This window comes from Trachymyrmex septentrionalis, unplaced genomic scaffold (assembly GCF_001594115.1).
Source record: "Trachymyrmex septentrionalis isolate Tsep2-gDNA-1 unplaced genomic scaffold, Tsep1.0 scaffold79, whole genome shotgun sequence".
NCBI lineage: Eukaryota > Metazoa > Arthropoda > Insecta > Hymenoptera > Formicidae > Trachymyrmex > Trachymyrmex septentrionalis.
The window spans coordinates 111,094-124,054 of NW_017305977.1; the positions used below are offsets into that span (position 1 = coordinate 111,094).

The window sequence follows — 12,961 nt, forward strand, 5'->3', positions numbered from 1 at the left end:
GTATATCCACACAGCAATGGAAATTGTGGGATATACTGAAATTATCGTAGAAGTATATCTCAACATCTTTAAGATATCATCAGTTTATTATAATGACTAAATCATGAATATACTTCATATAAGACATATTCAGGAAATATTTTATCTCGAATCAACTAAATGTGTACAATACATCTTAGGGTCAGTTGTTTCACCTTTTGGTAAATTTTACCTATTGGGTAAGTAGCAAGATTACCTAATCACATGCGTGGATTACCAGATTTACCTCACAGGTACAATTTATTAAAAGATGAGACAATTGGCCCTTAGAGATATTCTATAAAGACATCTGAAACAGATAGAATATCTTCCAGTCGTTTCTAAGATGTCTCTTATATAGAACTTATGGAATTATTGTACATATAAGGGCATAATTAAGAAAATTATCTTTCAGATGATTTATAATTAAGTTTTACTTAAGATTGTCTCAAATTTATTTTCAGATACCGTATAGATCGTCTTACTCCGCAAACACAATAGCCCTAATAGCACAATATAAATAATGATAAACAATAATTTCGATCGAAAAAAAAGAGAATAAATACCTGTTCTCTGCAGGAATGTATATAAATTAATTGTTATAACAAAACTAAACGCTGTTAAAAAAAAACATTCTCTTTTCAGAGTCGTCACTGGTCGTTGTTTACCTGAAAAATACAGGCAATAGGGACAAGGAATAAGAAATTTCAGTCTATCAGTAACTGTGTACTCTGTGTAAAATGCATGTTTTCTGATATAAGTACTAAATCTATTATTTCCTAATTACAAATAAATGCCGAGCGCAGTTATTATATAATGTGAATATAACAATAATATATAGATTTTATAAATTTTACATAATATATAATATATAATATATAATGTAATGGTTATCTACCTTCGACATAATATCTGTTATACAAATGTGTTACATTGAGATTATATTGCCGTTACTTTACTGTAACAAATACACATCAAAATAATCCAACATAATATAGTTATATAACAATTATTTTGTAGCTATATAATCAAATATATTATATTAATATTATTACAATATACATTTTGTTATATTACGTGTTATTTCCAGGTTATATTGTAGCTATATTCCGTGTTTGCTGGGTAACAATGATTAATATTTCGGTCTACGGAGCGAAGCGTCACTTTTTTTGTCAGATTTGTTCATTTCGTCCAAAAACACATCGAATGAGCTTAATTTCGTCAAAATTAGTGAGGAAGGTAGAATTCTTGAGTATTACCAAAGTAAGTTTGCCGTCAAGATGCGCGCGCAGAGGATAGATTGTCCCGATAGTTTGCCTCTCGCACCATTCTGCCAAACCCAGAATATCAATCATGAAACTTTATCTCTAGGATAGGAAGTGAAAATATTTACTATTGAAATTAATGGAGAAATTTTTCGCTTTTCACTTTCCATCCTAGAGATCAAGTTTCATGATTGATACCAAGATATATATAGCTAATGCTGGGGTTTATCTTATGTCTATGGTAGATTCCCACCCCATCTCCCCCTGCTTATGGGCACACGACTTTCATGTGAAGCAACTTGGTGAGATGGGATGGAACTCGCTTTGCATGGAAAGTCGCGTGCCCAAAAGCAGGAGGGGGGGGGAGGGGATGGGATGAAAGTCCACACACAGTTTGTGTGAAGTGTTATGTAAGAAAGGAAGGATATAGAATAATTTTTAATATTATATATAGCAAAAATAAAACGTTATTTTTCAAACTTTTTACCTTTTTACAACGAGGCTAAAACTTGTTAAAAGTCACTCAGGGTCATAACCTTGACAATATATGTCAAGATCATTGAAGGAGGGTCCCCTAATCTGGAGTATTACTAATAAATAATCGTAAAACAATAAATAACAATAAATGTGTTTCAAGTTTTCAAATATTTTTATTAAAACTTTGTAGTTTTAATGACATTGTTTATTCATTAGCAATCGTTACTTCCACCTCTACACCAGGCTCGATAGAAATGCTTGTGATTTGTTTCACAATCTCTGATGGCGAATATAAATCGATCACTCTCTTGTGAATTCGCATTTGGAATCGATCCCAGGTCTTCGAACCCTCACCACATGGCGTTTTACGAGTTGTTATTCTTAGAACCTTGGTTGGCATACGAACAGGTCCTTTGACCTTTAATTTTTGCTTCTTAGCTCCATTGATTAATTCCGCACATACTAAAACAAACAGAATCGAGTTAGTCATTGTATGAGACTTAAAAAATTGTACATTAATATAAATTTTTAAGAAAAGAGTGCTATAAAAAAGCCTGCTCACAAAAAATAAGATCGACATCATTTTTATACGCCGGTATTCATAATCTGATCTTATGTTTAAGACCGTCTTAAGTACAGTCTTAAGAAGTTACACCCAAGATTGGGTAATGCTCAGTTAAAAGTTAAGTTAAAAAGTTAATTAATTTTAACTTTATTTAGTTACATTTTAGACTTTTAACTTTTTAACTTTACGTAGTTATATTTTACTGATAACTGAACTTTTAGTTTGATTTTTTAAAAGATAACATTAGGGTTGGATAGTTGGCGTTATACGGAATCCCTATTCAGATTATATGCTTATACTAATTTTAAATAATTTCAAATATTTTATTTATGTTTAAACAAAGAATAAAGAGGTTTGAAAACGATCCATCATCGTGGCCTAAAATCACAATTTCCTCGAAGAATACGCAGAAGTGCAAATTATCGCTTTACAGAGATTTTTTGGTGTCCCCGAAACGCAAAAGCTGATCAAAATCCGTGAAATACATATGTGAGTCTTTCCTTGTTAGTTAAAAAAGTTAATTTTTTAAAGGCTATAAAGGCTTGTCACGTCTAGTCAGTCAGTCGTTGGTACGCAGTAATGAGTCTTTCTAGCGTGATTTTTGATTACTTTCCAACTTTCATTTTTATGGAATTGATTAACGTTTCAATTCGAAATTTTTCATTTGTAAGTTTCAATAATATTAGCTAAAACTGAAAGTCAAACTCACTGTGTTTAATACTGACTGGCTAAAATATTGAGAATCGGTTTTTGAATAATTTATAGTAATGTTTGCGATACAGTTTGTGATTTGTAATCAGGGTAAGCGTCCTTATTTTCGGGTTGATTAATTATAATCTTAAGGTTTTTGATAAATTATTATAGTTTTTCATATTTTTTATTTCGATATTTCCATTATTTTCTTTTTTCGTTCATCTTTCTTTTTTCTTTTTTCGTTTTATTTCACTCTTTGTGGCGTTTAAATTTTCTAGATAGGGGTGCTCACCATAATAGGTTAATTTTTATTCACAGTTTACGTATGTTAATTTTTGTTGTCTCTGAGGAGGGCTCAAAAGTGAGCCGAAACATGCGTGTTTTAGTGAATAAAGAAGTTTCACACTTCATAGATATATTATTTGCGCGACGTCTTCTGCGCTTGACTCCTACTGCCCGTATCCTTTCCAGTTCTTTGAATTATAAAGAGTCTTAGTTTGATTTGTAATACGGATTTAATTTTTTAACTTAGTTTTTTAATTTAGTTAAAAAAAAGTTAACTTAAAATCATGAAATAAAATAAATTTAACTTTTAACTTTTTAATTACTTTTTTTCATTAACTTAATTTTTAATTCAATTAATGTCACTATGGATTAACTTTTATCTTGACTAACAAGGGAAACACCAGATAACAGTGTCGGGGATTTTAATGCGTTTTTTACAGGCAGTTCGTGAGCGAAAAAAAAAAGATACATGTTTCAGCCATTGGCTTATAGTTTCGAAGAAATCAATTTTTTGAATAATTATTATAATAATTTAAAAAACATACTATGTAGGAAATCAATACCTTTATAAATTTCATTTTATTTCACTAAATGATAAAGATAAAATTACACCTGGATGAATTATTCTGAATCTCGGATGATGATTTTAAACGTAACAAGTAGATCGCGCGTCAATCGAAATGTTGCTCACTTCAGTAAGCATTCGACTTACTCGCGCGCGTAGCGATTCTACGAACTAGAGATAAAAATGACCTAATTTGATAATAACTTACCTGGTAAATTACAGTAAATTAATCGGTAATTTTTTGAGGCTGGTAAAATGGTAATTTCAAAAAATTAGAAAAATAAAGTAATTTGATACTACTGAGAGTATTTAGTCAGAAGTTGTAAGCACTGTTACAAATAATTATGCGAATTTAATACCAAGTATCAATAAAATTAATATAACATCAATAAAGGTAACATTTCGATAGTTATTTAAATTCGTCTTGAAGACCCCTACAATATTATGGAAAAAAATTGTATAGTGCCATTAAAATATTTAAGATAATTTTTTTTACGAAAAAAAATTTTTTAATATTAGGAGTATAAATAAGTTTCCGCCGTTTTTGATCAAAAATTGGGCATTTATTGTGAAAGAACGGTACCTAATGTTTTATTCGAAGTATTGTCCATCGCTAGCCACTACTTTTTCCCATCTTTCTGGCAGCATACAGATACCGCGTCGGAAAAATGCTTCATCTTTTAAAGCCACGAATCGACCCAATTTTTGGTATCTTCATATGATGTGAAGTGTTGCTCAGACAGGCCATGCGCCATCGATCGAAACAGGTAGTAATCAGAAGGAGCAATGTCTGGTGAATACGGCGGGGTAAAACTTCCCAATTGAGTGTTTCCAAGTAGGTTTTGACCGGCGCCGCAACATGTGGACGAACATTATCATGCAGAAGAATAACTTTGTCGTGTCTGGAGTAGTAGTGGGCGCGTTTTTCCTTGAGTGCTCGGCTCAATCTCATCAATTGTGTTCGGTAGAGAGCCCCAGTAATGGTTTCGTTCAGTTTGAGCAACTCATAATAAACAACACCTAGCTGATCCCACCAAATACACAACATGAGCTTTTTCCCATGTTCGGCTTGGCTGTCGATGTTGAAGCATGGCCAGGTGGTCCCCATGATTTCTTCTTCTTTGGGTTATCGTAGCGGATCCATTTTTCATCACCAGTGACTACACGGTGCAAAAAACCCTTTCGTTTATGCCTGGCAAGCAGCATTTCACATGTGAAAAATCGACGTTCAATGTTCCTCGGCTTCAGTTCATATGGAACCCAATTTCCTTGCTTTTTAATCATTCCCAACGATTTTAAGCGATGTGAAATTGCTGGTTGAGTCCTAATGTAAGTGCAAGTGCTTCTTGCGTTTGGCACGAATCTTGATCCAATAATGCTTCCAATTTCGCGTCTTCGTACACTTTCGGCCTTCCGCTACGTTCTTTGTCTTCGACGTCAAATTCATCGTTCTTAAACGATGATTTTGAAACCACTCACGGCAACTTCTCTCACTTAAGGCAGCCTCACCATATGCTTCTACAAGCAATCGATGCGCCTCAGCTGCAGATTTCTTCAAATTAAAGAAGTAAATCAAAAGCTCCCGCAAATGATGCTTATTCGGCTCAAAACTCGACATTTTCGCACGAAGAAAGATATAAGATGCTGATGCAAAATCGCTAATATTTCAAGGTTATGTTCTTGCCAGATGTCCAACCTTACGATATGACGGTTTCGATATGACGGATATGACAGCTGACAATTTTAACTATAACATACTGGTAGCGCCATTGTTTGTCAAACGGCGGAAACTTATTTATACTAATATTTTTTTATTGTATGTTCTAGCTTGAATGAAACAGATAAATATTCACTTATCAACTTTTTTTTAAATTATCGGAAGTGTTGTGCGGCTGAACATTCTGTATAACTCGGGTAGCGTCAGTATACATTTGTTTTTCAGTATAAATAGATATGCCAAACGGCGCTTGATGATTCGTATTAGAAAATCCGTTATCATGTTTGAAAATATATTTATTATAATGAAAGGCAATAAAAGAATAGTATATACCACAAAGAAAGGCTGTAAAACTAGTATTACCGTGCTAGTAAATGTCTATAGGCTGTAACTGTTAACTTCTGCGTAAAAGTAGACGCATCAAAATAGCGAAATGCTCCTTGATTGGAGCGGCAAAAAAAGCTTGCAGAGCCATAAAATCAGACCGGAAAAAGACTGAAGGGGTTTATATCAATTTTGAAGGACAGCTGTATGGCGCAGGCATTGCAGAGTAAAGGTAATTTTTACATTTTTTAAATTTTATACACGAAAAATCGTATCAAAACTTTAAATGCGTTTTTCTCAAAACGACATTCTTCAATCAAATCGGCGTACATCACATCATAACTTCTACAATTTTCATTCGATTCACTTGAAATTTGCAGAGAATTTTCTTTTGCTAATTATCTAAAGAGGTACGTAGCGATTTTACGATTAGTTATGAACTATTATTGTTATTAACATTTTTGTGCAAAATTTGTTTGTTAAAAATAATTTATTAATTTTTCGCCTAAAGAGACGTTGTTCCTTCATATGCCAATTATTGCAAAGAATATTACTAAGGCCTCGGTAGTCTAAAGGCTTAGGACGCTCGCGGAATGCAAAAGATCCGGGTTCGACTCCCGGCCGAGGTAATATTTTTCGCAAAAAGAATTAATTATTTACAGATTTTAATATGTTATTCAACATTATTATATAAGATCGTTTCGAAGATGTGAATTGCATCAAATATTTATTAAATTGCTAGTCAATTTAACTCGTGATAATATTGCGGTAGTTTAGTAGAGTTAGCATTTTCGCACACACATACATAAAAACCGAAAGATCATTTCGGCGCGCGTTTTGGGAACTACATACGTAGTATATAAATTTATGCAAGAATAATACAAGCATTTAAGATCCAGCTAAATCGTTTAAGGCTTTGATTTCTATAGTTTGTGTTATCAAAAATAATTGTTTCTTTTTCAAATGTTCATAATTTTCACAAAAATGCATATTTCTGAAAATCCCTACGTATTTTTTTAGTAAATGTTATGTAGAAAATAAAAATTTGTGGTTTTAGATCCGTTTCATAGTAATCTTGTTACATCAATCGGACATTTGCTGAAAACCAGATTATTTCAATCAACCGCAGTGTTGCCATTTTCTTTAAAAAATTAAAAAAAATTTTTTTATATACTTCAATACATAATAAAGAGGTATAATGAATATCTCTTTATACATTTTTAATTTACTTTATCCTTTTTGCACAAAAAATTCCCAAAAATAGACTTCTTTTTAAGTGGCCAAAGTAATGTAATCCCTTAATGTCATGAACCAATCAGAGAGTATTAGCATCTTAAGACAGTCTTAAAATAAGAATGGATTATAAATACCGTTCAATTATGACTATCGTTTTTAAGATAAGAAATCTACTAGTGCTAATTAAAACTATGTCGCTTGGCGGAAATACATATAAAATTGAGTTTAAAATCGAGAAAATATGTGGCGTTACAGTCATTCGTGAAAGATCTGTACTACGCACGTACGTAGGCATATATGTATCGATAGTAGATAATGATCACATTTACACAGTATCCTTAATCGGGTTTAATAACATTTGTAATTATGAAACTGACCAATCATAAGTATTCCTCTGAAGAATGGAACGACTGATTGATTAGTTTTTAACTACGGATGTTATTATATTAAACCTGATTAAGAGTGACCGTGTAAACGTAGTCTATGAGTGCGTTCAGGGAGGCGCTATTAAGTCTGTTCGCATTGTTTGTACTTTTTGAACTCTTCGCTTTTTCTCTTTTTAACGCCCATATGTATCTAATGCATAAGTTCAAAAATTTTTGAGGATTTCAAGCAATGTAAACAGACCTATTAGTGTCATTTATATTATTCCATCTTCCTTGTATGTACATTAGATATAAACAAGGATAGAATGACAAATAGCACTAAAAGCGTCTTTCCGAATGCGCCCAATATGATACATCATGTTTTGACATTAAAAATATAGGATATTTTCTAAAAATACTCAAGTATTTAATAGTGAAAATATTAGATGCAATAGTCTTTGAGCACTTGTACGAACATGTACGAAACAGCATCCTGATCCACTGATGCGAAAGCTGATTTGAACAAGTTTGTATAAGCGCTCAAAAACTTTGATGCATCTGATGCTTTTGCTATTAAGTACGATATATCTTTATTAGATATTCTACATTTTTAATCCTTAGTACACATCTTAATTTTGCACACTCTTACTACACACGTTCAATCATTCGTGTTCTGGAATAATTTTCATCACTTTTATAAATATATATAAAAATTATTAAACATTTTTTTTTAGTTTTTTACATATATTTTAACATCTTCAGAACATATTTGTAAAGTTGTATATTTATAATAAATTGTATAACTTGTTATAACTAAATATAGTTAACAAAGTGAAAAAATATACTTTTTCATACAAAAATGTAAAATTCTGAAACAAAAATATTTAAAGAAAAAATATGTTTTAATATTTTAAAGTTGATATTCTAACCTACAAAAGAAAAAATTGTTCAAGCGTTGGCTGCCCAAGAAATTTAGTTATTTAGTAATCTGAAAATAATATTTTTTTAATATGCATAAATGGCTATAAATTGAAAATAGATTGCATTTATATTTTAAACAATGCATTTTATTATTGCTATTGTGTTAAAAAAACTTATAATTTATTAGGAAAATGTTTTTTATAACATTACAGACAACATAATATAGAATATTACGGATAACATTTAACACAAGGATGCCAAAAGCCGTCGTTTTATTTACAATTATTATCATTAGTATGTATAAGGACTATTGTTCTAGAGTTAAAATCTTGTTTTAATAATTCGCGAAATATTTCCGCAATACAAATGAGAATTGGTTGAAAATAAAGAAAAAAATTAAAATTTTTTTCTTTATTTTACAGTTACAAAAATGTATTCTATACACATGATAGGTCATTTGTGACCCATAAGTAAATTTCGATGTTATTCTAGTTAATTTAACAAACACATATAATAGTAAACTTTAAGGAATTGATAATCATAGTCGATTATTTTTCTCACATTCGACTGTCATTGATCAATTATTTAAGGCTTAAGCTTACTACTCTATTGTGTTTGCAAAATAAAGGATATGCACAAATTGAGGCTGGCCATGCACAAAACTTGTTCTCTAGATACCAAACTTTTTTTTTAGAATACAAAAGAGACCAATATTTTGACCAGGTGCTTTTCGTATTTCAAAGAAAAGAAATACGTAGGACACGAATGACCCAAAGGTGAATATTAAGGATTAATACCAAACATGATGTATCACATTATCTCCAATCCACAACAACTTGCCTTACAAATAATTGCAACATCACATATTTTCTTGATTTTGAATTCTATTTTGTGTTTCCTTCAAGTGACCTAACTTTTAACTAGCATAATCAGATTTGCATAAAAAATAAAATCGATTTTACTTTTTGTAAGTAATGTGAAGACAGGTCTTTTCATAACTTTTCTTTAATAATTTGGCAAAACTTATGATATTTTTAATCTATTTACCTTTCTCAAGAGAACGAACATTGCGTGATGTAAGTGTGATCCTAATTCGATGAATAGGAGTAACTTCCTGTCCTGGCTTCTCAGGATTGTCAACTTTGGTAGTTGCCTGAAAATTAAAAATAATTAATTATTCTATAAACAATGTACAATATACAAAATCGTAATTATATAGTTTAACACAATCACCAAATATCAATAAAATTAAGCTTATTCGACATATTTTTGCATAAAACGAAAGAATCTAGCAGAAATAAGCATAGCTCTGCTCCACGAATCAAAATATTAAGTGTTATGCTAATTCTATAATGAGTTGGTAGTCAGAAATCTTGTGTTAACAAGTTTTAACTTAAATAAGCAACTATAATTTTTCACATCTACTAGTTGTTAGTTGTACAGCGAGTCGTTTAGTGTGACTAATGAGGAGGAATAAAGTAGATTTTGGTCAGTAAAGTTAAGAAAATCGGTAGTCATGTCCATTTCCACTAATGTAGATTTACTTTAGTCTCGATTCAACTTACTCTTTGTCTTTTTCTAGTTCTAAAGATTAGAAAAAGACAAAGAGTAAGTTGAACCGAGATTGAAGTTAATCTACATTGGTGGAAATGGACATTAGTCGTATAAGTTGGATGTTGGCCAATTTCACCAATTCACCGACAAGACTTAAGACTATCGATTTATTGTAGAATCAGCTTTAAAGTTGACGACTATTGAGATTAGGAAATCTGTCAGAGGTGAAAGTCTGGAATTATACTGTTGCACGTGGGTTTCGACTTTCCATGCGAAGTTCCACCCCATCTCCTCCTTTATACAGGTAGATCTTACTTTGCGTAGAAAGTCGCACATCCCTTTAGCAGGAGAAGAGTGAATTTCGATTCGCATGGAAAGTCGAAACCTAAATGCAACAGTACAATTATAGATCTCGTTTCATTTGTGATTCAAATTTCCTAACCTCTATAATCGTCAATTTGTAACGCTTAATATCTCAATGCGCGGGGCAAAGCGATGCTTAGTTCTGCCAGATTCTTTCATTTTATGCAAAAACGCGTCGAATAAGCCTAATCTTATTGATTTTTTTAAAATGATTATGCTAAACTGTATAATTATCTTCTTCAGATTTTGAGTCTATCTTATTTTGCATCGGAGATGCATAACCTAAATCGACTACTACTCAATGTGATACAAATATATCATCTCGCTAGAGTAGATATACTTTAAATTATAACTGTAAATTAATGTTACCTGAATCACTTACCATGATTGAATTCTCGTATATATACTGATCGAGATAACCAATTTACAAAATAAAACTGACCAGCGCTGAATCAGTACATGAACATATTCCACGTGCAAAGCACAAAAGAAGATAAAAGATACGATTTCCGGCAGAGTTGCCAAATTTCCGAAACGCACATCCACTAACTTTCGCGCTCGAGGCACTACACGCGTTAGATCCTAATGGCTTCTGCACACTGAACGCGAAAACGCTTGCCGCGCGGCAAAATGTGATGCGGTAGCCAATAAGCTTACAGCTACTAATGTGTTCATTGGTTGAAAATTACAAAAATGAGCAAATTTACTAGGTGTTGATCAATGAAATAATCAATATTCCAGTAAATTCATTCACTTTTATAATTTTTACCTTATTTCAAGATACAGAATCGATCTCCTGTAATTTTTGTGAAAAAGTGATAAAGTAAACAAGTGAACAAAAAGTAACATAAAAAATCGAGCAAAAAGGATTTACTTTTATTTATTGTATTTTAAATTTATTTTTTGGGCATACATGTATATAAATTTCTTTTATATCTTTCAGCTTTCTCATAACATTTTTATAGATATATAATTACATAATATTTCTTTATACAAATATACATTTTTAAGTTAATTTAATATTTTTCCTTAATTTTTCTATATTTTTTCTTTATTTTTCAATATATTTACAATTTATTTTTATTAATTTTCATTAAGTTCAGATTATTTTATTGTAATAATAGATTTATTCGTTTGTATACGCGTTGCATGCTCTAATATGCTTCTTATAACAGCTCTTATTCACTCCAACGCATTTGTTGGAATGCGACGCGAATAAATCTAATGAATTTTGACAGAGCGAAAAAAGAATGAAAAGAAAAAAAAGTTTAGATGATAACCATGGCAACGTTAAGTAACTTGCTTATTTTACGCATGCGCATTCTATTTTGGCCAACACTAACATCAAAGGTGCCGACAGGGAGCGCTACTATATGTACTGTAGTATAAGTACATACAGTATGGACACTGAACTTTTTATGTGGTCTCTAATTTTTAGTGCGCATGCGCCGATTTCTAATCAGGAATATGGCTGCCTTAATAAGTTGAAATTGCAGGTTAGATTAGGTTATCTGGATCTCCTTCCCATAAAATATAATTAACCCTTTCGCCTATCGCGTGTGAGACTCGTAGTAAGGAAATCGGGCCAAACATGAATATCACGGGTGAGAGTCGTAGTACGTCGTTCGTACAAAGCTTAATTTTTTTTTAATTTGTAAGAGAAAAGTAGAGCAAACGGTTAATAAAATTAAATTTTACTAAAAAATTAAATTAAATTTTTTTGGAGACGCTATTATGTAGACTGTTATATTTGTATATAGTACGATAAAGTATTCTCGTAATAAAGTATGCATTTGTGTGTGTGTGTGTGTGTGTGTGTGTGTGTGTGTGTGTGTGTGTGTATGTGTGTGTATGTGTATATATTTTATTATTGAAAAAAATTTCCTTTCATAAGCGAGAATATAATTTTATGTTACCGTTATTTCTGGAATAGCGAATAATAACACTCAAACATTTTATTAACATCTTTTTTTAATTTCTGTAACATCGTATACATTTTTATTATACTGATGATGAGCAAGACTTGACAAAAACATCTACTTTATTATATTAAAGTTTTTTAATATACGACTTTCTCTAAAGACATCTTGTTTTGTGGCTGTATGCTTCTTATTATTTAAATAAATATTTTGTTTATTTACTGAATTAAGTTTATTGCAATATATAACTTGACATAATCTTGAATACATATATAATGTACTTATAATAAATTATGATAAAAAGTTCAGATTTTTGTCATTTATTTTATATATAATATATTTCCATACATTTTTATTAGAGCACAGATTTAAAAGATAGGTACTACTATTAATTAAAATAACTTAGGATCCAGGTAATAAATCATTTTTAAATTTGTCGTAATATTTTTACATATAATTTAAAATAATTTATAGTTTTTTCATAATTTTGTTATTATGTTAAAATATCACTTAAACATCATTAATTGCAATTTATAAAAATATTGTATTAGGAATTAAAAATATTTTTCAAATTATATTATTATATTATATAATATTATACAATAATATAATATATATCCCAGCAAACATAGATATGTAATTGTTATATTGCTGCAATAAAAAGGAATGTAACAGGTAATATAACGTGTTGATT

General features: G+C 30.8%; 1 protein-coding gene across 1 annotated transcript; it reads right to left on the minus strand.

The window, feature by feature from the left end:
• Positions 1 to 1,913: 1,913 nt before the first annotated feature.
• Positions 1,914 to 10,876, minus strand: LOC108754320 (40S ribosomal protein S20). The gene is made up of 3 exons (XM_018496543.1): positions 10,731 to 10,876; positions 9,479 to 9,584; positions 1,914 to 2,222 (listed from the first exon to the last, which is right to left on the minus strand). Exons 1-3 carry the CDS (start codon positions 10,731 to 10,733, stop codon positions 1,966 to 1,968), a joined length of 366 nt encoding a protein of 121 aa, XP_018352045.1. The 5' UTR covers positions 10,734 to 10,876; the 3' UTR covers positions 1,914 to 1,965.
• Between the last annotated feature and the right edge of the window lie 2,085 nt (positions 10,877 to 12,961).